Source organism: Lagopus muta, chromosome 5 (assembly GCF_023343835.1).
Source record: "Lagopus muta isolate bLagMut1 chromosome 5, bLagMut1 primary, whole genome shotgun sequence".
Lineage (NCBI taxonomy): Eukaryota > Metazoa > Chordata > Aves > Galliformes > Phasianidae > Lagopus > Lagopus muta.
Genome location: NC_064437.1, coordinates 8,418,030 through 8,442,120, shown reverse-complemented (window position 1 = coordinate 8,442,120; position 24,091 = coordinate 8,418,030). Strand labels below are relative to the sequence as shown.

The 24,091-nt window shown below is 47.0% G+C and overlaps 2 protein-coding genes across 2 annotated transcripts; both read right to left on the bottom strand.

Moving 5' to 3' along the window:
- Nucleotides 1–79: 79 nt before the first annotated feature.
- On the bottom strand, nucleotides 80–8,108 carry LOC125693649 (vitamin D3 hydroxylase-associated protein-like). Its single transcript, XM_048945839.1, has 15 exons — nucleotides 7,848–8,108; nucleotides 6,932–7,045; nucleotides 6,474–6,617; nucleotides 5,545–5,678; nucleotides 4,962–5,168; nucleotides 4,535–4,575; nucleotides 4,077–4,201; nucleotides 3,811–3,936; nucleotides 3,545–3,642; nucleotides 3,301–3,400; nucleotides 2,773–2,816; nucleotides 2,308–2,347; nucleotides 1,697–1,805; nucleotides 1,360–1,505; nucleotides 80–1,263 (listed from the first exon to the last, which is right to left on the bottom strand). The coding sequence occupies exons 1-15, from the start codon at nucleotides 8,040–8,042 to the stop codon at nucleotides 1,138–1,140; spliced, it is 1,749 nt and encodes a 582-aa protein (XP_048801796.1). The 5' UTR covers nucleotides 8,043–8,108; the 3' UTR covers nucleotides 80–1,137.
- Nucleotides 8,109–12,763: 4,655 nt separating this feature from the next.
- On the bottom strand, nucleotides 12,764–22,978 carry LOC125693648 (vitamin D3 hydroxylase-associated protein). The gene is made up of 15 exons (XM_048945838.1): nucleotides 22,481–22,978; nucleotides 21,438–21,551; nucleotides 20,970–21,113; nucleotides 20,603–20,736; nucleotides 20,069–20,275; nucleotides 19,681–19,721; nucleotides 19,254–19,378; nucleotides 18,585–18,710; nucleotides 17,939–18,036; nucleotides 17,170–17,269; nucleotides 16,389–16,432; nucleotides 15,837–15,876; nucleotides 14,143–14,251; nucleotides 13,226–13,371; nucleotides 12,764–13,051 (listed from the first exon to the last, which is right to left on the bottom strand). Exons 1-15 carry the CDS (start codon nucleotides 22,688–22,690, stop codon nucleotides 12,923–12,925), a joined length of 1,767 nt encoding a protein of 588 aa, XP_048801795.1. The 5' UTR covers nucleotides 22,691–22,978; the 3' UTR covers nucleotides 12,764–12,922.
- Between the last annotated feature and the right edge of the window lie 1,113 nt (nucleotides 22,979–24,091).

The window sequence follows — 24,091 nt, the reverse complement described above, 5'->3', positions numbered from 1 at the left end:
TCTCCTGTCTGCTTTTAGAAAAAGCAGCGTAAGATCCTGAAAGAAGAGGATCTGAAGAATGTTCCTCTGCAGGGGTTGGAAATACTCGTGATGCTTGAGGTCTGCTGGTGAGAAAAGCTCAGTGCTATAGAGAGGGATGTGTTGCCATCTCCCACAGACAGGCAGAAAGGCTGAGAGGGGTGTGAGAACTGCCACGTTCTGGGTGCTGTGTAATGGCCAGTGGGAAAGTGCATGATTTGGGGTAATAACTGCACTGGTATGATTGTATCCATCAGTGGAGGGTTACTCAAGTTTATTATACTATTTTTATCTTTGTGGGCAGAATAGTGGTGCAGTAATAGATAGACACGGATGTATTCCATGCAGGGCTGTTAGCCACATAGTTGCATCCTCTGCCAGCAAGAAAACACTACTGAGTTTTCCCTTATCCTTGCCCTGCTTCTTGCAAGACGCTGCATAGATGTAAATGAAAGTGACCACCCACCCATATCCATCCTTTCGGGAAGGTGCAGTTCATGGATTGTTGATCATTTGAGCTCAGCTCTCTGCATCACATCTCTGACAAGTGTTGGTGTGACTGCACAGTGTGCTGGTGGGGAATGCTGCATAGTTATTAATGCAGCAACAGTGACTGGTTGTTTTCAGCCACTCGTGCAAAAAAGGGGAAAAGGTTAACGAGAAGCAGAGGAATGGGGGACAGGTGTGTTGTGAAGCTGCAGTGTCCAGGTGGAGTCTTTGGGTATTATCATTTTTCTTCAAAGGAAGACTGATGCAGGCAAGATTCCCTTTTACAAAGAAGTTTAGTGCTGTGAAGTCTTCATCACTGGGATGAAGTGCTGCAGTTTTTATGCTGATGTTTTGGTCTCTGCCTCAGCTGCTGGGCTATTTAGAGCTGAGTCCTGCAGTGTCTCAGCCAGGACAGGATAAGAAGGCAGACTTACAGCCCTTGTAATGGCTACTGAGGAAATGGCTGTGTCCTTTAACAGGATCTGTGATTGTCAGCAAGAAGAGGGGCAGGAAATAGCTTTTCTTTCTTCCATCCCTCCTTACTGTAATTCTACGCCCTTCAGATTGCAAAAGGGAGCAGTGACGCAGAGCTGTCCCCCTTCCCACCTTGCTGAGGTGGGACTGGAGGGGCTACGCTGCTCTCTTTGCTCGGCTGAGGGTCTCCACCTCCTTCATGAACCGGAGGCACAGCTCCTCCTGCCACGGCAATGCCACACATTGCACGGCCACGGGCAGCCCCACGGCTCCTTCCACAGCCTGCAATGGGGACACGGGTGGTGAGGGGATGTTTAGGAGCTGCTGTTTTCAGTGACACCGTCACTCTGAACATCCAGCACTTCCTGTGTCACATACCTGCTTCAGCATCCTGTCCCAGAGGTCATCACAGCATCCTCTGTAGAGCTTCAGCTCTTCCTCATCGGCCTCTGTCACTGTGCTGACAGGTACGACCCCGGCAGGGAAGTCGAGGACGTTGTACAGCATTGTAGAGGAAATGGCAGCTGAAAGAAGAAAAACAGACAATACATGTGGCCACAGGCTCGTGTGCCTTCAATTATATCCGTGTTCTTTGAAGGCTCTGAGAAGCAGCTGCTGCTTGGAGATGAGATTAATTAGGGCCGATCATCCACAAGTCCCAGTCCTGTTACAAGGCCAGTCCTCTCTGCCCCCAGGGAGGCCAAAGCTCACTTACAGAGGAGTTTCCCAGGGAACCCTATGGTGAAGGCTGGCCCCAGCACAGGGCACAGCACGACATCCAGCTGCAGTTCCTTCCATTGGGTGATGAAGTCAGAGCGGTACACCTATGGGAGGAAAGGGGAGACATGCTGGGACCATTTCAGTTTCTTTGGAGCATGCATGGCGGAGGAACCCTTGCTGGGTCACAGTGCTGCCACAGCAGATTGAGGCCACTGCTGACCCAGTCCTGAAGTAGAACCAGCTCTTGCAGTCTCTTAGTGCTGATATCCCCAAAGGGAGGCAGACACTAAAATCCAGTGTATAAGCATCTGTCTCCACAGCACGTGGACAAAATATGGACAGGAATTTGAAAGGTCGCTCCTTAGCTGGCCCTATTGCACTGGGGCAACTGAGCATGGGCATTGACCACTGTGCAGCCAGTCAAGTCTTAAGTGGGTTGACCCAAAAGTCCCAGCTATGCCATTCTCAGCTCTCTTTTGTGCCTTTCTTTCTGTCTTCTTCTCAGCACCCCACTTTCTTAAATACTGACGCCTCCACAAGCCTGGAATTTGCCCTTAAGACTCAACTCATAACATGATGTTGGAGAGAAAAATCCTCAAAACGTACCTCTATTTGATGCTGATGATCCCACATTTCCTTCACTGACCTGTGAGTGGAAATCACAGCAACTTTTTATCTCCATTTTGAAGCACTTTGGTGAGGAAGAGAAAGTGCTCAAGCAATTCTCCAGGTTGATGACCCTCAGTGATTTTAGCAATTCCACAAAGTAATGTATCTTGCCCAATTTCACCAAAGTTTCCTTTGGCATTTGTCCATACAGTTAAACAACAAATGTTTGGAAGATTTCTCTTCCTACCCAAGTCCCCTCATCCTTTTAGTAACACTAGGGACAGTGTAACACCAGAGGAGTGGGGAAACAAGCTCTTGAAATCTGAAGCGTCCAGGGCAGGACAGGTCCTGCAGAAAGTGGGTCAGAACCTGTTGTGAACCCAGCACCCTCCACCCCGCTGCAGACAGAGGAGAAGGTAAAGTTCATTTCCACAGACACCCCTGCAGAGGATGCTGTCTTACCTCATGCCACCCAAGGCGTTCAGATAGTCGGCCATGCGGGGAAACTGGAAAGGAGAAGAGTTGCTGTTAGGGAGATGAGGTGGGGTGCAGCACCTCCCAGCCAACATCCACTGCTGTCCTGCCTCAGCCCTTGAGGAGGGATGTGACACTGCTTAAAAAGGCTCCACGTGGCTCTTGTTCTGCTTTGCTTCCAACCTAGGATAGAGCTTCAAATCCGACTCCCCCTGCCACAGTATCCCAATGCATGTAGGAAACCTGGCACCACTAGATCTGGCATTTGGAGAATCTCTTGCTGTGGGCTCTGCACTATTTCACATCTCTTAGCTGGTCTTGTTCTCGTTTTCCTTTGCACTGGATAAACCCCAGCAGGATCCTGGAAAAGACCTTCCCAAATCATAGCATGTGCCTTGGCCTAAAGTCCCAGTGTTCCTAGTTGGAGGTGTATGGAGATGCCAGTACCATCCCACTTCCAAGAACCTCAAGGCTCGCTGACACCACTCAGCTTTGAGAATGAAGCCAGGAACTCACCAGAGGTTTAAGAATCAGAGCCAGCATCTTCTTCCCAAGCCTTGGGATCCTGCAGAAATTCACCTGGGGTTTTAAGCTTGGATCTACAATATTTCCTGTACTGAAAAATGACAAGAGGAGGGGATCATGTCAGAGGAGCTGTTGGCCCTTTCTCAGGAAGCTGAGTATCTCTTGTTTGGGGGTGTGAAAAGAGCTGGTTTTGCTGTGAGTTGTGTTCATGGGCATGGGGAATGCTTCTACTTACAACACATCCAACCAAGCACGGCCTCCATCAGCAAAAAATGTCTTCAAAAACAGTTCAGTCATGACATGGTGGATGTGAAGTGGAGAGAAGAGCACCAGCTGCATGAAAACATAAGATCATGTGGCAGCCTGAGGACGTGAATAATTTCCATGGCCTGATTATGGCTATAGTTGTAGACCTCTGGAGTAGAAGCCTCCCTGGGCTCCTCACACTGCTGGGCAGCCCTTTGCCATCCCAGCCATCTCTGCTCCCATAGTGGTGCTCACCTCATGCCCAGCTGCCTGAAGAGCCTCCCTGGTTTCATGCACTGCCCTCTGCATGCAAGGAGGCAATGGGAAGTAACCATCTGTGTCGTAGTATCCGATCCGCAGGGGAGCAGAGCTTGAGTACACCTGGAGCAAAGGAGACACCAGTCTGGTGCTGCCTTCCTCCCATGTTGGGGTGTCTCAGTCTGATAAACCACAAACCACACCAGTACTGTCAAGATAACTGGGTCCTTGAAGCATGCAGAACCCTTGAGGACAAGGCTCACCTCCTCATCGAAGGGGATGGGGGGCACGGTGGGATCCAGCTGGAACATCTCCTCACAGAGCAGCGCCTTCATGCAGAGGGCCAGGCTGTCCACATCCCTTGCCATCGGCCCCAGTGCACACCGAACTGGCATGGGATGAGAGAAAATGTCTGTGGTAAACAGAGGGGTGTGCCATCATGCAAGGAACCATTGGGCAATGAGAGGGGATGTTCTAGATTGGCCCCCACACAAATCTTGGCAGTCTCAGCCCTCCTCAGGCCTGGAGGATGACAGAAGATCTCAGAGATGACATAACTTCACTGAGGTGACCCCAGAGAGACATGGCAATTTGCACCTGGGCTTCTAGAACCCACATCAGTGTCCTACAAAGCAGATAGAAGCAAACCTCAGCTTCTACCACATTCCACTCTCCCTGCTCTTCACAGTGCCTGGAGAGAAACAATCTGAAAGTCACACACCTGACACAATCCCATCGACTGGGCCATTAATTCCAGACAGACTGCAGGAAAAGAAAAAAAATATATGGTTATTTCAAGTAAAAGAAAAATATTCCCAACCTGTCTGAACACATTGTTAGTCTTCAGGTCCTGAAAGAGAATAAATTTGAACTGAGTAAAACAGAAAATCTTGATCAAAATGATAACAAAAAATCCCAAACCACTTTTGTTTAAGCAAAAATTGTTCAATTTTGGAACTTCCAGAGATTTAAGGACTGAAACTCAGACAGGTTTGAATTCCCATTCTCTCACCAAAGACACCCTACATGAACAGGCAGCAGATCCGTCTGCTTATTGACTCCTCCCTGAACATGGCAGGTAGATGCACAGGGTGGCTGTGAGCTAAGAGTCTCCTAGCAGAGTGGGAAGAACAGGCCCCAGCACCTACCTGAGCCTTTTGGCTGTGGGTTTGAGGCCACACAGCCCACAGAAGCTGGATGGCAGGCGGATGCTACCACCGATGTCCGAGCCAATGCCCAGGAGGGAGCCTCCCCCTGCAATCAGAGCTCCCTCCCCTCCTGAGGAGCCCCCGGGGGTCTTCTGGTGGTTGAGGGGGTTCAGCGTCTGGCCAAAAATGAGATTGCTGCAGTCATAGCTGTGGAGCAAACCAGCAAGGAGGATGTAAGGAGCAGCCAAGCCCCTTGAGTTAGTTGCCTGTTCCTTGCAGTGGGCTTACATGGCATAACCAACCCCTCCTTCCACCCTGTAAATCTTTCACACATGGCTCGTTCCCATTAAGCCACCTCCCATGCACAAGTGCACTTGATTTCTGTTATGCCATGGTGGGATTTTTCCCCCTTAATCTTATTGAAAAGCCATTTTCAGTTGAACTGAGATTGTTGGCAAGAAATGGAAGTCAGATTTGTCTGGGAACATCTCAGGAGACAGGAAGAAGTCTGTCCCTAAAACCCATGAGCTACAGGCTGGGTTTTAGGTTCAGGAAAAGAGACATTTCTAATGATGTATGTTACTTGAAGAGGGATTGTGGCACATTGGTCTTAGCAAATGGGATGGCGCCTTGTCTCTTCAGAACCTTGACAAGGACACTGTCCTCCTGCTCTGGAGTGCCGAGGAACTTCACGAGCCCACAGGTTGATAGATGCCCCTGCAGAAAGGAGAGGTGACAATGGACAGTGTCAGCAGTTTCCCTGCTGTTTTGGAAGGAATATCATAATCATAAAACAATAACACTGTTGGGTTGGAAGGGACCTTAAAGCCTATCCAGTTCCCAGCCCCTGCCATGGGCTGGTTGTGCCCAGCAAATCAGGCTGCCCAGGGCCCCATCCAGCCTGGCCTTGAGCACCTGCAGAGATGACCCACAGCTTGTTTGGGCAGCTGTCCCAGGGCCTCACCTGTCTCTGAGTAAGATCTGGTGTTCCCTTTGGGGTGTACTAATCCACTCCCTTGCATGAAGGGCCAAGGATTCCCACTCCTATCATAAGCACAATGCTGCCAAACACAGGGTTAAGGCTTCTCCTGAACCTACCCTTGCTCTTTTTCATGCTATTTCTCTCCCCTGACATAGATGCAATATTGCAGGCATTCTTTGTTCACTTGCTCAGGATCAAACCCAGAATCCTGCTGTCCAGGTGAAGCATCTGCTGAATGTTCAGGGAGGGAATACAAGCCCTTGGCAATGACAGCATGGTCCTTTTTCTGTTAGCCTTGGTGTCTGGGTCTTATTTTGGGCTCAGTGTCCTCTTAACTGTGTTGGTAAATCAGCATGGAGCTGATCATCTAAGAAATCATCACGACTCATCAGCAGCTCCTAACTCTGTGGGTTGCAGAAGCGATGAGATATGGAGTCAAAGCCCCAAGCCTAGCCAGGTTCCTATGTTCATTCACTTTACCACCCAGCCCAGCTCAGGATGGGATGTTTCATGAGCACTAAGGGAAGCACCTTGTGGCCAATGTGATCCTTGATGCTGACAGGAATGCCATAGAGAAGTCCTTTCTTCCTCTGCTGTTGTATTTCCTGGAGCTGCTCTTCACACTCTGGGATGAAATACTGCACGCAGTTTGTCTGCTGGGTCACTTCCAGGGCCTTTTCCAGACAGATGGAGGAAGAGGTGTTAGTTAAGAGCAATGAAATGACATGGCTGCATCCAGTAGCTATCTGGATCTACAAAGTGAGAAGCTTGATTTGAATGGTAACCCCCTCCCCAGAACATCTGAAAGGGCTCAAACCATCTGAAAGGGTTATTTGGTGATGGGTACAGAGATATCCCTGTCCTTCTGCATCTTTCTTCTGGTATCTGCTATATTAAAGACATGCCATAGTCAGCAAGTCACCATCCCACACATCACAGCACGGATAACACAAGCAATTTGCCCTTCAGGATGCAAATAGGCACTCACCTTCTGTACATAAGTATAAAGGACAGTCCTGGGGGACAGAGACCCTTCCTGCAACCTTCCAGCGAGTTCCAGCAGGGGCAGGGACAGGATGGCATCTGTCTTGTCACTGGGGACCTGCGACAGAAAGATGAAGAAGGATGATTTAGAAATACATACTTGTAGCTGCTATGCTTTATCTCCAGATTATTATTATATTGAGCTGGAACACGTGGAGAAGGAAATAGGGCAGGAATGAGGGGGGTTAGAAATGAGTACTGCAGAATTCAGGGCTGCATTCACGCTGGCTGAGTGGGTGCCTGGCTCATTCACACACTTGTCACCTCCTGGTTGCTCACAAATGACACTGAGTGCCCTGTGTTTCACTAGTAAAATAGGGTCAAATTTTCTGGGCAGCCTGAGAGGCCTTATTTGCTGGAAACTCTGGTAAAATTTCTTTTGAAGACTCTCCAAGAGCTATTAAGAGCCCAGGTTTTACAGCCAGGGATATAGGCATGTGGACAGATGTGTTACCTTAGACTCAAGAAGAGTTTTTGCTTCTACCATATAGGCAAGAGATATTTTCACACCCATAAGGATCTACAGGGTTTGGACCAAGTGCTGATCACCATCATTGATAATGACCTTCATTGGTTCAAATCCTCTAGATCTTCAGAGTCTTTGTCACCTTTGTCCCAAGCCTCTTCCAAGTGTAATTCGCATCTCTCTGGCTGTAAGCTTTCACCACATCTCCTCCAGCTCATCCAGCTTCAGAAGATGTGAGCTCCCTTCCTCCCAGGGCAGCCCTTGCTGAAGGCTGCCAGCACATCTCCCCTGGGATCCTTGTTATAAAAGCTATGGAGAGGTGAGGTAGGAGGAGGAGCTGAAGAACATGAGTGGACACCCCAGTGAGTCTTAGCTCCTCACGAGGATGGGTTACCTGCTCCCTGAACTGTTGGACAGCTTTTGCCATTTTCTTCACAGCTTCATCCCGCATCCTCCGAGCCTCTTCCATCTTCTTCTGGATGTGCCTTTTGCCCAGCCATTTCCAGACCACTACAGCTGCTGCAGAACCACAGAGAAGGGCAAGGGCAGCAGCAGGAGCCAGCTCTGTCTCTGGCAGGAGCTGCCTCATCACTTTGTACGACTCTCTGGTCTTTGAGGATGGGTTGAGAATGAGAAGCTTCCCTGTCTCCCCAGATCAGTTCCTCCTCCCAGAACCACTGGTGTGGCTCAGCAAATAGCTTATAAACCCAAAGCTGACCTCTGCAGAGGTGCCTTCACTGGGGCATGAAGTGGAGAATGATTGACCGAAAAGTGCAACAGGTTAAGCATGCAGAGCTAGTGAACCCTGGCTGTATCGGGTTTATGCAGGCTGTCTGCGCTGCAGGAAGTTCTCTGCTGGGGAGGAAGAGCTGTGGGATCTGCTGAACAAAAGAAGCAAGGAAATAGCTTGGCTCCTGCTTCCTGCATAGCCTAGGAAGACAATGAAAGGAGGGGGGAAAAAAAACAGTTTGAAAGCACAAGATTTCCCTGCACAGAGATGAGGATGGTATGATGAGACGATGCATGTTTGTGGGGTACTTACTCATCCACCAAGCTCTTTAAACCCATCCTACTCCCATAGCTGTCTAAGGCTGCTTCAAGAGCCCTATCAAAGAATCACTGAGGTTGGAAAAAAAAGCAATAAGATCACCCAGTCCAACCCCACCATGCCCACTGCCCACGTCCCTTGGTACCACATCCCCACAGTTCTTGAACACTTCCAGGGATGGAGACTCCACCACCTCCCTGGGTAGCTGTGCCAAAGCATCACCACACTTAGAAAAGAAATTTTCCCTAATATCCAACCTGAGCTTCCACTGGTGCTCTCATCTTATGAGACAGGGCTCAGCACTGCCACAATGCCTGCGTGCACCAGAACAAGTGGGTCCATGTCATGAATGAGCACACAGATATTGTGGTGAGTTTCACATGGTTGCAGCCCAGAAGCAAATTATTCCCAACAGACATTGAGACAGCCAGTGGCTGAGAGTAGCACAAATACCTCTTGCTACAAGGCCACAAGAGCATCTCCATGATCTGAGATGAAGGCAAGAACTCTGCAAACATCAGCCCCTATGGAAAACATCAACTTTGGCATCCTCCAAAAAAGCAGGGTGGAATGGACAGCAATTAACCAAGCTGTAGCAAACTAAGCTGGTTATCTACTGTGCTCCTGTTTAGTGGCACCTTTGCTTAGTGGGCATGGTGGTGATGGGTTGATGGTTGGATTGGATGGTCCTAGCGGTCTTTTCCAACCTTAATGATTGGATTCTATCCTCTATGAGCCTGTGAATACCCAAGCCCTCTTCCAACCTCTTGGGACTTGTGCAAAGGCTTCCTAAGGAAGAGGTGTGCTCTTTGCACGTGGCAATGACACAACTCCTGCACTGGGCTGAGAGGATGTGGGAGTTTATTCCTCTTGCTGAGAGGCATCAGGGCATTGGGTTCTCACATCCGCTCATGCTCTGGGTCCCGTGCTCTGATCCTGCCCTTTAGACACTGCAAATGTTTAACAGAGACAAAGCCAGCTGTGTCCAAACCAACTCGGCGTTTCAAAGGGCAGTTTTATTAGTGAGAACAGCTGCACTTCCAGATGGCCGGATGCTGCTGAGGAAGCCCTTTTCCTATCAATGGACAAACGTTTTCACCTCCCTCGTAAACTGGAGGCATAGCTCTTCCACCACAACCTGCAGTGGGAACATAGGCAGCAAAAAGCAACCAGAGGGGAATGAGGGTTGAATCCATACGGAGGGATGGGATGGTTTCAAAATCCAAACTTGTTTACACCATTTGAGTAGACCTTTGGGCTGCTGAGGCACTCCAAAAACCATATGAGAGTCCCTAGCAAGGAGAGGAGCAGCTACATAGAGGCAGATAGGCTGAGCTGTATGTGGATCCAAAGGCAAAGGGGATCAAGTGTTGCTTGGAAACCTGATGAGAAAGACCTCTGGCCCTGTGGGGAAAATGAGATCAAATCTCAAGTCCCTAGCAAAAGAGTCAGCCTGCCTAACACACAATTCAAGGTTTATTCATGAAGATAAACAGTCAAGGCCAAGTGCAGCACTTTTGCAATGATGCACTCAATCCAGGTCACAACGTCAAAATAGTTGTGACTGCTTCCATGGGTTGCCAGGTAATACTACAGGTTTGTGCTTCACTTACTGCTAAGCATCTCCCCTAAGCTTTAACAGGAGCTTCAGGACCACTGCTGAGACACCATTATAATGTCTAATCATAGATACTGACCGTTCAAGGGCATCTACCTGCCTCATTTTTGGACATTCTCCTAATTCAAAGTACAGTTCCAGGTTCATCAGCTTATAACAGGCAAAGCTGATCCAGTCCCAGCACAAAGACTCCAGATAGATCTATAATTATTTTATAAATGATACACTGCCTATCATGCTTGGTGTTGGTGACATAGAAGAGACAAGTTTTGAAACAATCACCCAATTGACTTTCTTTGCTGTCCATTCGGTGGTTTCCTCTTTTTGCTGTTATCCTGGTGCTGGGGATAGAAATAAAAATGCTTACCTGGCTGCATGTGGGGCTTTCAAATGTTGAGCAATGCAGGGAGAATAAGAGGAAGTACACTCAAGTGGGTCATGGGACAGAGCCAAAAAAGAAATGGAAGAATCCCTATCCTTTGGTACTCATCTGACCTCTGAGACAGACAGCACTGTTATCGCTTCTCCTCTTTCTGCAGACCTCCTGCACAGTGCCTCACACAGAATAAGGCAGCAGACCAACCCAGGCAGTCTGCTCTTGTTGCCAGCAAGGCTGTATCATCTCTGCTTGAAGCAAGACAACACCAGCTTACTGTCATTAACCTCCACCCAACACCTGCAGCTCTCAAGCAGGCTGGTTTTCATTAGAGCCTTTACATAAACAATCCTCCCTCCAATCTGGTAATTTTTTTCTTCTTGTTTTAAGTCAGATCAGCTTAGAATCCATTTTGATCAAAAAGACAAAGAACTAACCCTGAGGACTGTATCCCATATTCAAGATTTTTGTATCCATACATTCTGCTGTACTTTTCCAAAACAAAACATGTTGACTATGCTGCCCTGAAACAACTTTAAAGGTATTTCAGAAGCTGCTGAAGTCATAGTGACATGGGCTGGTCTCCTCTAGAATTGTTCCGTTTGACTCAAGAGGGCTGAATAAATATTTTCTGGGAACTCTCCAGTTAGTGACTCATTTCAGCCTGGAATATCTATTGGAATCATAAGATTTTCATCAAAACACATGCCTTAATTCCAGTCAAAATCCATTAGCAGTTGCAGAACAGCACTAACCAACATGAAACATCCTGTCAGAAACCTCCCATTACTGTAAATGGGTGGTATGGATCCTACTCACAACTCCTCCAGCTATACAGCCGCTGTCAGCCATATGCAGAGATTTGTTATTTCTTCAATCCACAGCATTCCTACATCCTCCATCATGCCATCATGCACAGGTCTGGTCCTACTGAACAAGTGATCACAGACACTTCAGCAGCGTGATGGAGAATGATGAAGTTGTTCCCAGCTGCTCCGTGGCTGGGCACAACGTTTACTGCAAGAAGTTTTCTTTTTAGTGTCTCATTCTGGGCATGCAGACAAGAGGAGGAAGCCAGATGAGCTGAATGAAGGGGAGAAGAACAGTAATAGGGGTGGGGAAGAGCAGATTGGAACCATGCTTGGAGAATTGAAACAGCTGTTTCAGAGTGAAAGGTGGATTAGTCCTAATTGTTGCTAATTTCACCCATTTCTGGGTACTTGCTTTTAGTTACTTCCTCACTTGAGCACTGGCCATCACGTCTCTAATATCTTCTGTCACATTCTGTTACACCAGGCAGTCCTATCTATGTCAGATATTGTAAGAGAACAGTGACCTGTCCTAACAATGTATGTATGTCCTGCTGGTACCAGTTCTTCTGGGGAGCTTTATGTGCTCCCAGTATTGCAACAAGACAAAGTTTACCCTGCAAAGTGAAGAAAAATAAGCAGATACAAGTCTTTATTAAAATTCTCCTGAATAATCAAAGCAAAGCCTACAGCCAGGATGTTGTGCTGGACATAAGTGGAACAGGAAACCTGGAGTGCAATGGCTAGGTCAAGGACAGCATACAATTTTCACAGTGAAGCTGGAAGTACCAAAACTGAGCCACAGAAATGTTTGAACTCAGATTTCCCTTTAGTGATTATAGGCAATGAAAAGACAAAACAGCAACCTTCTTTTCCTATTGCTTAACTGGAAAAAACAGTGGGGAACAGGACTGAAGGCAGATTATTTACTATTCAGACAGCATGTGCTCAAACAGTGATAACAAAGCTTTCCACTACTTGCTGCCCAATTAAACTGTAGAGCTCGCTGCCATTGTATGGTGTGGAGACCAAAAGAACAACAGAGACCAAGAAGAGGCTGAACTAGTTGTTAAATTATTGATGACCAGTTACTGATGGGCTAACTGCAACCTTTTGTCAACTAATGGCACAGCCAGAGAGAATCCTGCCAGGTTATACTCTCCCTTAAACATCTGCCACTGCCACTGTTGGAAATAAAATATAGAGGTAATCAGCTCTTCAGCCTTATATTATACACCAAATATTGTCTCGCTATGGTTTTCAGACTCCTTTGCTCCAAATTAACTCTCTTGCCTTTCTTTTAGTTTTCTCATAGAACCAAAGAGTGGCTTGGGTTGGAAGGGAGCTCAAAGATCATCCAGTTCCAACTCCCTGCTATGGGCAGGGTTGCCAGGCACTGGATCAAGCACTAGACCAGGTTTTATCTCACTTTAATAAAAGAGGAAGTTTGGACAGGGAATAGATTTTTCCAACTGCTTTCAAGCAGCATTTATTGCCATTTTACTGAAATAGAATTTGGAGTCTGCAGATTGCTATCTGTGTTGCACACTGAGTAAAAGGTGACGGAGTGACGAGCAGGGTATTAAAGGTCAACATAAGCAAAGCAGATCCTGAGAAATCATGCATTTCTCCTCATGCCACGGGAAAGGTTCTCCACCTCCTTCATGAACCGAAGGCACAGCTCCTCCTGCCATGGCAAAGCCACACATTGCACAGCCACAGGCAGTCCCACGGCTCCTTCCACAGCCTGCAAAAATTAAGCGTGGTGTTGAGTCAGAGCACAGGGTGTGTAATGCCATCTTTTGGCAGTACAGGAAGTGAAAGATATACAAGGAGACAGATGTCATCGTAAGATGGAGAAAAGACAATATGCCAGGGGTGCATACTGTCATGGCCTTCTGCTAAGACTTCCTCTGCTCACCTCTTTCAGTCTCTTATCCCAAGGATCTTCGTAGCGCCCTCGGTAATGCTTCAGTTCTTCTTCATCAGCTCTTGTGACTGTGCTGACTGGCACCACTCCAGCAGGGAAGTTTAAGACATTGTACAAGTTGGTATAGGAGGTTGCAGCTGGAAAAGATCACACAGAACATGTAAAATTTAAGTGTGCTGGGCCAGTGAAGACTTTCAGATGAAGTTTCAAACTTTTCAGTTTGAAGGAATTTTGGACTGGAGTTGCTGGATCTAAAAAGACCATGGGACTCCTGGTGGGGAGGTTTGAAGGCTGCATGGTGGATATTAGCTCTGCTCTGAGAGAGATAGATAGGAATATTTGACCTGAGGCAGACGAAGTCTGAACTTGTCTTGCACACTTCAGGGTAAAATCCTGGTATCCAGGTCTGTAACACCATCTAGGGCATTTCTAGGGCAGAGAGCTGCAGTTAGAGGAATGGAGGACTCTGGATGTTTCCTGGAAGCTATCAAATCTCCTCTTTCTGCAAGGCAGATTTTCATGTCTGCTCCTTGCAAAGCTCCTTACGGGGAACATAAGATGGCCGCTTTCAAAAGAACTTGTCTTGAGATAAGAACTGCCAGCACCCTAGCAGCTCTCTTCACGTGCACTTTCAGAAGGTCAGATGATACAGAGGAAGCTCACCAAGTAACTACTGGGACTGATGTGTCACTAAATGCTGCCCATAATAATCCAAACATCTGCAGCTCAGATGAAGTGGGAACATGAGGAGACACAGAGTGGAGAATTCCCTGTGCTAACTTCCTCAGAGGGAAGAGCAGACACTACACACAGTCTGAGGAATGTACAAGAGACCTAAACATCTTGCTGCTGCTCTGCCCACAAACAATAACATAGATGCATCCGTGAGATGTCTCAATGGAGATTACCAAATAGCTTCCCAGCATAGCCATGGTTAAAGGCTGGACCAAGTACAGGACAAAGAATCACATCCAGTTTTTGCTTCCTCCATTTAGCAATGAATTCAGTGCGGTAAACCTAGAGGGAAAGACAGAGTGGATGACAACCAATGCCTGTTGGACAGCAGTGGCAGATCAATGTCTACAGCATGGAAAAGGGGGAAAAAAGCACGCTTAGATAAAAGAGAAAGGTGAAATAAAATCTGAGCTGTACTTTGAAAGAGCCAGCAGGCTTCATTTTTCCTCTCCCAGGTCTATCCTGCCCAGACGTAGGCACTGATGTCAGGTGGGCATTTCAGAGTTGACAGCTTTCTGTGCATGTTTACCCAGTCCTTACGCATGGTTTTGTCTTTGCATTTGATTGAGTGGAGATCAACAGTAATTCAAATAAAAGTCCATTTCCTAAAAGCTTTGTTAGTTTGGTAGAAGAATCTAGAGTCTACTGAACATCAGGCAATGAATGAATCCATTCTCAAATTGCTGCTCCACTGTCTCTTAGTAAATCAATACGGATGGACCATAGGGCTACTTGAGCAGCCTCAGTGGTACTGAGGGACATGGGAAGCTGGGGACAGGTTGAGATTGGACTACATGACCTTAGAGGTCTTTTCCAACCTCAGTGATTCCATGATTCTATTTTTTATCTGTTCTCAGATTTCATACGCAGCCTGAGATCATCCTGCTGAAAGTTTGACGAAAGAGAGGGTTTCCAGAAAATGCAGTGCAAGTAGTTTTGTCCTTTCCTGAGAGGAAAGCTGGTAGCTGGCCAAAAATTTTGGGTCAATTCTTGTTTGTAATAAATGAAAACCATGAATAATGCTTTGCTGAAGAAAAAAAAAATCCAAAATACCTTTGAGGTTACCAAATCTTTTTAGAGGATTTTCTTTTTTTTTTTTTTTTTTTTTTTTTTGGCAGGGAGTGGGGTGGGAGTAGGAGAAGAATGATCTGCTTTCAGTCAATCAGACCTGCTGCTGTGAGCATGCATTTCTATCTCACGACTGACACTGACGGAGGCTGCATGGTGGAAGCTGGAGGCATGTTTGCTCTCAGGGATGGTTGTAAGGGTGTCCTAAGCAACACAGATCCTTGTGAGGAGATGCTAAAATAGCTCAACTCCTTCAGCCTTGCAAAACACCAGCTAAAAGGGGATACAACTGCTGTCTGTAAATAGACTGGGATCGAGTGGAAAATACCAGAGAGGAGAGGTGTTATTTAAACTCAGGGATGGAATAAAATGAGTACGAACTGCAAGTGAGCAAGCAGCAGAAGAAATAAGAAGGCTTCCAATCATCAGATCAGAGAGGAGAGGAGATGGCCAATAAAAATAAGTGCAAATGCAAAACCCAGGTTGTTTTGAAAAGGAACCTGATTGGTTTGTGAGCAGCGATGGGCTCAGCTGTCCATGATAACACTTCCTGTCCCACATTGCTGAACCAAAATGAGTTCATACAAAGTACATCTGAGCCAAAGAGTTCACAACTGCAGATTTTTACTCTGTCCTAATTTGGGCTGGGGAGAGTAAGCAAGTAGAGACCTTTACATTAACATCGCTTGAAAAGCCCAGCTGCTTTATTTGAGATGACCCAACACCAGATCCATCACAGAGGTGAAACCAATGATAGGAATCCCTCACTGTATTTACGAAGGAAGATAAATCATCCTACCGCCACAGCTATATGCTGATCCCAGAGGTTTTTGGCAGACCTGGAATGGTGAAAAGATTGATTGGAATTGGGACTGTGGCAACAGAAAACAATAATAATAATACAAGTACAAATAGCCCATTGTTATGGGAACTACATGACCACCCCGAGAGCAAGTCATAGCATTGCCTAGATGGTTCCACAGGGTTCACATGTACTTGTGCATACATCAAAAGAGCCTACTGCCATGATTTCATTTATTCTGACCTAGACAAAATTCATGGCAGTCTTTTAAATTCAACTGCTCTCAGTTTGCTTCTTTTTGTCTCTCAGAGGGGTCTGCACTTCACATCATACTGCATCCATATGCAGGTATCTGTACTGCCTTGGCACATTGCCTTCTGAGTACCAGAATCCACCTAACCATGAGGAAAGCTGCATTTATCTGTGTGAGCTGAGATAGACAACACCATGCTGAGCCATAGTAATTTTGCACAGCAAGCTGGCATCTACTTGCATGAACCCAGTGGATACATCCATGTGAATCCCTTCCTCTACTTCAGTGCCACTTACCCCACTCCACAGAGAGCACTGAGATCCCGAGCAATTCGTGGGTACTTTGGGAGGGAAGAAGAAAAACTTGGGATTAGTCAACAATGCAGATGAAATAGATGGGACTTTATTTTGGGCATGCTTCTTGTCCTAGTAGAAGTGGCTCTGAAGATCAGGTACAGTTTCCAATGAGATGGTTGTAACCCAACAATAACTTACACATTCACAGAATTACAGAATCATTAAAGTTGGAAAAGACCACTAACATCACCCTGTCAGCCCATCACCACCACACTCTCTAAGCCATGTCACTGAGTGCAACACCTACCCTTTTCTTGAAAGCCACTTGAAAGCCATCACCTCTCATCCTATCTCTGTTACCTGGGAGAAGAGGCTGACCACCTCACTACAACCTGCTTCCAGGGGATTGTAGAGAGCAATAGGTTCTCGCCTGAGCCTCCTCTTTTTCAGACTGAACAATTCCAGTTCCCTCAGCCACTTCCATCAGACTTTTATTCCAGGCCCTTCAGACCCTTTGTTGCCCTTCTTTAATTCAATTCCAACAACTCCTAGGAATAAGGCTCTAGACAGCACTGCTAGCCCTGGAGAAAATCTCCTGGATGTGGAGATGATGTTTAGATCCTTGCATAGAGACCAAGTTTACTTAAGAATATGGCATTTTAAAAACCTCCAGACTCTTGACACAAGGCAGCAAAGCATTGAGTGGTGCAGCCCATCATGTGTTAAGTTCCCCACATTGCCGACTTCCTAGAACACAGATGAGACGTCTCCATATACTTACAATAGGCTTCAAAATGATAGCCAGGATCCTCTTCACCAAAGCAGGAAGCCTGTAAGTATTGAACTGGGACTTCAGATTAGGATCCACGATATCTCCTTTGCTAGAAGGACAGAGAGTGAAGGTACTCAGAACAAGAAACTTGTGCCAGAGGGCACAACCCTATTTGGAGGTGGCCAACCATACCCCAGATCCAGAGCTGGTTTCAGCTTGACTGCCCCAAGCTGAGTCTGCTTTACCCATGACAGCAATCAGCAAGCAATCTGTCTTTATCTTGACCCATAAGCTTTCTCCCTATTTTCCTATTCTATTTTCCCTATTATAAGGGAAGGCAGTGAGCAATTGGCAAGATGGGCATTGGGCTGCTCACCAGAGCTCACCCTCTGCACTTCTGTGGGAAGTTACACAGCTTGTGCTGTTCCCCATGTGCCACAGACTAATCACAAGCATAAAAACATTTGCCACAGCACTGCTGACACAGGGCATGCTGTTACCCTACGGGGTTACCCATGCATGTGACCTACTGTAGTGAGATAGTTGCTGTCCAAGATGAATTCTCCCTTCCAGAAATCACTTCTCTGCTGCTCTCTCTTTAGAATCATAGAATCAGTAAGGTTGGAAAAGACCTCTAAGATCATCCAGTCCAACAATCCACCTACCACCATGTTCATAAAAGCATGCATCCACAGGAACAAAAGCACTTTGGATGCATCCATTGGTCACACCATGTCAAGTCTCAGGGTTTGCACTGAAAGCAATGAGTTTTACTCACAAAGCGTCCACCATGTGAGCAGCACCATCTGAGAAAATCCCTCTGGTAAACAGTTCATCTACCATGTAGTCAATCTTAGGTGGTGCAAAGGGAACAATCTGCAGGAAAACCATTCATTGTTCAAGAGGCAAGAAAGACAAATGAATGACAAAGCCCTGTGTAGACCTCCCTCCATATTCAAAGAGACCTGGGCTGCTGCCATCTGCCCTCTGTCCTTTCCTGTTTCCAAGGCATTAGCACACAATGACATGACTTTACCTAGGCTTTTCTTCTTTGCTCCTTAGAGAAGTATATTTAGAGGCCAAGTATTCAAAACACCAAATATTCTTAATTTATACTTGTCACTAGAACAACACTCTATATAGACAATACTACTGGCAGAACCACAGTGTAGTTTAGGCTAGAAGTGATTCCTGCGAGCTCAAGTGCTCCAAACCTGTACTCCACCCAAAAATCTGTAAACTGGATTCAGCAGATGCAGGATCATGGAAGCTGCTGCAAGATTGATGCTTATGGAGATGCAAAACATGATGGAAAAAACATTGTCCCATGGCATTCTTTATAAAAGAGAGATGTGAAATGACTTGTCCAGACTCTGTAAGGAGCAGGATGATAGCTCCTAGTAACCACAGGTGTGAAAACTTACTGTATGCCCTGCTTCTTGGAGGAGCTTTCTGGTCTGCTGGACGGCCCGTTTCATACTGGGTGAGGGTTGGAAGTAGCCATCTTCTTCATAATATCCAATCCGAAGTGGCTTTGAACTGGTGTAAACCTGTGAGAAGAGCCACTGCTTGGACACATGTACCAGATCAGACCGTTCCTAGGAAGGCAGACAGGGCTGGAAGAAAGACAGGGCATCTGGGCTAGTGGAAAGAGCCATATGTCAGGAATAATTGTCTGTATAGCAGGGACAATTGAAAGATGCTAAGACCTGAGCCAGAAAGCAGCAAATGGGCAGAACCAGAGAGATAATTGCAAAGCGCAAAGATTTCTTAGGTTCATGGCTTCTCAATAAGGCTCTTTTTAAAGATGTGAGGGGTGAATTTCTCTGATCAGGAAAAATGAATTCCTTTAGGAAGCCAACAAGTGTTTTCCAGGCATTGCTGGGAAGGCAATGGTAGGGATCAGCATTCAGCAGGCCTCATCTGCCAACCCTGTCTGTAGCTTCTTCTCATGGTTGCTCGTGCTGGGACCTGTCGGTTCAGCAGCACTGCTTCCCCTTCACTGTCTTCAGGTATGAAACCAGATGAGAGCCTCTCAAGATCTCTCTTTAGTGGTAGACAAATGGAGGCATGGGACTGCCTCTGAGCCTCACCTCCTCATCAAAGGGGATGGGGGGCACGGTGGGATCCAGACGGAACATCTCCTCACAGAGCAGCGCCTTCATGCAGAGGGCCAGGCTGTCCACATCCCTTGCTATTGGCCCCAGCATCCCTATCACTGCAAGCACAAAGATCCCATTATTTCAGGCAGGTGGGCCTGGTGCTCCCTTATAGTAGCTGGTAGTGGCCCAGAGGAGAGGGGTTTTATTCAGGCCAGGAAAGAGGACTGGGGAATGAATGTGCAAGAAGTGAGCAAGGAAGCCTGCCAAGGACAGTCCCTAAGTCTCAGAGGCAGGATGCCATCTTCTGGGCCAGCCTTCTGCTGGCACAAGTCCCATTCAAGAGGAACAAGGACTGCAGCCACGCTGCCAACAGCAGAGAACGTTTGGCAGTAGTAATATATTATCTGGATGAACTTACCTGAGCTCATTCCTGCGATAGGAGAAATCACACCCAATTTGCTAGAAGCAGAATGGGAGAAGCAGATTAGATATCTAAGGTGTCATGCTCTAAGGTGTGTCACCATGCTGGGTTGCAGATTTCCCATTTGCCCCAGTGACTATCTAGGAGGACCAAAGGCCCTGCAGAGACTTGGCACCCTCCTAGATTAGGAAGAGTCCCAGGAGCATTAAGTTGCCAGGTGCTAGAGATGTTTTTTTATCATTTCCTTTCCCTGGTGCTTAAGCAATTCCTCATCTGAGAATAACCCATCTCTGATAAACAGAAATTTATTGTGTAGTTTGGTGCACTGCAGGAAAAACTTTTCACCCTCTACATTAGCTGGAAGGGGACAGTTGTTAGGGTGTACCTGATCCTGAAGCCTGTGGGTTTAAGCCCACATAGCCCACAGAAGCTGGATGGCAGGCGGATGCTGCCAGCTACGTCCGAGCCAATGCCCAGGAGGGAGCCTCCCCCTGCAATCAGAGCTCCTTCCCCTCCTGAGGAGCCCCCGGGGGTCTTCTGGTGGTTGAGGGGGTTCAGCGTCTGGCCAAAAATGAGATTGCTGCAGTCATAGCTGGGGAGAAGAACAGCAGGTGAGTGAAGTACTTCTATCTCCACAAATCATAAAGACAAGACAATGCGTAATTAATGCTAGGGGTAGAATCACTGTGAACTAGATATGTTGATTAGTATAGGAAGAAAGAGGCACCAAAAATAAATACTTTCTTTGTAGCATTCTACAGAAAGACCAAGGAATGGTAGTTTGACATGGGGAGGCAATGAATTCAGCGTGCATGATTTGTTTGGAAGAGGGTGGGAACTCGTGCATTTGGCCCCGCTCGCTCTCAGTTCACAAGACTTGCATGACACAGTGTTTTCATGAAGATGCACACGAAATTACTTTATCATTGTCTGCGGGATGTTGGTTTTCACAAAGGGGATTGCCCCCTGGCTCTTCAGAACCTGGACGATGACGCTGTCTTCTTCCTTCATTTGGCCCAGAAACTTCACCATCCCACCAGTGGAGACATGACCCTTGGGGATAGGAAGCAAAGCTCTCTAGGTACCAGTAAAGATGCTGTTCAGAGCTGTAACAACTACAGAAATAACATATATGGTCCAAAGCATCCTTGTCTGAGGGCACCCTTGGTTAGCTGTGCTAAGGTAAAAAGGATAAAGCTGGATCCCATATACAAGGGTAGAGACATCCTGGACATCCTTGTCTGTTTCCAGCCCCAGGCCAAGGGGAGGGGGAATTAGGGATATACCTTGCAGTCAATGTGGTCCTTGATGCTGACAGGAATGCCATAGAGCAGCCCCTTCTCCTTCTGTTTCTTCAGTTTCTGGAGCTGATCCTCACAGCCATGAATGAAGTCTATTACACAGTTCACTTCCTGATTCACCTCCAGAGCCTTTCCAGAGAGGTTGGATAGAGTAGCAAGATGAATAAATAGATTGAAGGAAAGAAACAGCACTTTGTGTTTTCAAGCTGAGAATTCAGTCTCCTCAAACCTCCAGCATTCAGCAATCATTATTCAGACTTTACCTATGAATTTTACATACTTATTTTGGGGATAATTTTCTGCCCTGGATCTCTGGATTCAGCCACAAGCCATCCTTCATCCATCCTGACAAACTGTGATCTCATGCATTGCCATTCTCCCACAAAATAGGCTGGTTGCAAGCAGCACCAGAGGAGCCCTGGAGCATCTCTCCATGTTGGAGACATCACTCACTTTGCCTATATAGGAGTAGAGAACGCTTTCTGGGGACAGGGACCCCTCCTTCAGCTTCTCCGCCAGCTCCACCATGGTCAGTGAGAGGATGTGTGCAGTCTGGGTGCCTGGGTTCTGCAAAGGGAAAGAAATTTGGTGCAGAAAGAGGAAGACAACAGGAAAGGCTGGTGTTGAGGTTGCAAATCCCATGTTCTAACATCTGCCTGGCAATGACCCTGAATAGATGTCACAGTTCAGCCTGGTTTCCATGACAAAGATCTGTTATATGGCATTTGAACCAGCTAAAGTTTTACAAAAATGTATCATTAACTTGGAGAAAAAAAAGCATGTAGACTGTTTGTAGCCTCCCACTGCTCCTTTCCAAGAACAGAATAGCAACTGGTGTTCATTTTGGGTTCAAGACCAATCCTGAATCCAAAGACTGAACCTTCTGAAATCTGTGTGCTTCTTGATCTAGGGGTATGGAGGGAGAAATGGCTTTCAGTCACTGAGGCGCAGATGTTAGAGGGAGCTGTACGTTGAGGACAGTGTGGTGGATATTGGAAGTTATTGCCTCAGGCTGCCCAGGGAGGTGGTGGAGTCAACCCCCCTTCCCCCCGGAGATTTTCAAGATGTTCACAGAGTAACAAGGTCTAGAGTGATCACAGACGTGGGTTGATGGTTGGACAAGATATTCATATTGATCTTCCCAATCTTAATGACTCTATGATTACGTGAGATGTTGGGATGGCAGAGGTGAGGAGGATAGGAGCAGAAAGTCTTAGCAGGATGAACAGATGAGCAGTGATATGGTTCAGACTCCAATCCATCACTCACGCTCAGGATTCCCACAACATAATCTGTATTACAAAATATCTCCTTTAGGCTGCCTTCTCAGCTTGAGATTTTTGGTAACAATAGAGGTGATGACCCTTAAAAAAAGCTGGTAATGATCCAAAGTATGCACATTCCTGCCTTTGCCCCCACAATCTATCAGAAACTGTGTTTCTTCAGTTACCCAAAATACAATCCCATCCTTCCACACATGCTTTTCCCCAAATTACCTCTTGCTTAAACCTGCGAGCTGCCTTCTCCATTCTCTCCAGAGCCAGATCCCGTGTTCTTCTTGCTTCTTCCATCTTCTGCTGGATTCTCCTGCGACCCAGCCATTTCAGCAGCACAATGGCTGAAGCTGAACCACAAAACAAGGCTGAGAGAACGCGAGGGTCAGCCCACAAGGGGTCTAGGACCTGCCACAGTCGCTCCTGGATCATGATTTTTCTCCTGGTCTGGTGCAGTTACAAACACTTGGGTCTCCTACCCCCTCCTAAGGAGAGTTGATGTATGAAGAATATTCAGTTGCCTTCTGGGCAAGATCAGCTCTGAGGCAAAGTTGTGTTAACAAAATCCAGGAATGGACTTTTTAAGACTGTGGACTTTGAAAGGGTCTGCCTGCCCAAGGAACACTGTGGGTTGGGCTGCAAGCTGCATACTTGGATCACACGAGGTCTGGAGGGGATGTCCCTCAAGGTTGTGGCTCTCCAGGCCACTGTCTGCTGCTAGAAATAGTTGATTAACAGAGCTGAGTATCTTAAAAACCCTGGCCTGGCTTATCCCCACATCTAATAATTAATAAGCAGTTAAGCCCATTAACTAGAAGCACCCAACTGTCATCTCTCTTCCCCTAGCAACAGCATGCACAGCCTTCAGCATTGGCTGGGCCAGCCTTGCTCTGGGGAACTTGCATTTATTGGAGAGGAGGGAGCTTAGGAGAACAAAAGGCTTGCAGTGAAGATTAAGCACAAGCAGGAAATGATTCTGGAAAGGCAGACTGGAAGGACCTATCTGAAGCTGCCTCCAAGGAGTATGACTGTTCTGTCATTCTCTATCCAAGCCTCCTTAAAAAGTATTTCAGCGATCCATATCAGGGAAATCTCCTCTGATGGGTTCAGTATCCCATCTACTCCCAGTAGTGTAGTAGAGCTTGTAAGGAGACTGGGTCCTGGGAAGTCATCACTGTCAGATGGAGAGGTCTTCCTTGGGAGCTGAAAGCCAGTGCTTGTGCTGCTATGTTACCTTGCTTGTACATCCCATGGGATTATTACTGTGGCAGCAGGAAGGGAACTACAGAGAAGAAGCAAGACATCACTGAGAAACTGATTGCTAACTGGAAAGGAGAGGGTGTCCCTCTTGTCCATCATGGACCCAGCCCAACTGGGACCCAGCCAAGTCAGCATGGACATGACCTGACAACAGCAGGACTAGGGGAAATGGTTTTAAGTTGAAGGAGGGAAGATTTAGGTTGGATGTTAGGGGGAAGTTCTTTACTAGGAGAGTGGTTAGGCCCTGGAACGGGCTGCCTAGGGAGGTTGTGGATGCCCCGTCCTTGGACGTGTTTAAGGCCAGGTTGGACGGGGTCCTGGGCAGCCTGATCTGAATGTGTATGTTTGGTGGTCCTGCTAGGCAGGGGGTTGGAACTACATGATCCTTGGGGTCCCTTCCAACCCGGGTGATTCTGTGATTCTGTGACATCACCAACCTCTCCTCACTGACTGTGGGGAGGTGATCCTCATTCACACATCCCAGCTTTAAGTTTCAGGGCCAACTGCCTGCTCTGGACTGAGGTCCCCAAAACCACACAGTAAGCACTGGCCCTTGGCAGTGGGCACGGTTTG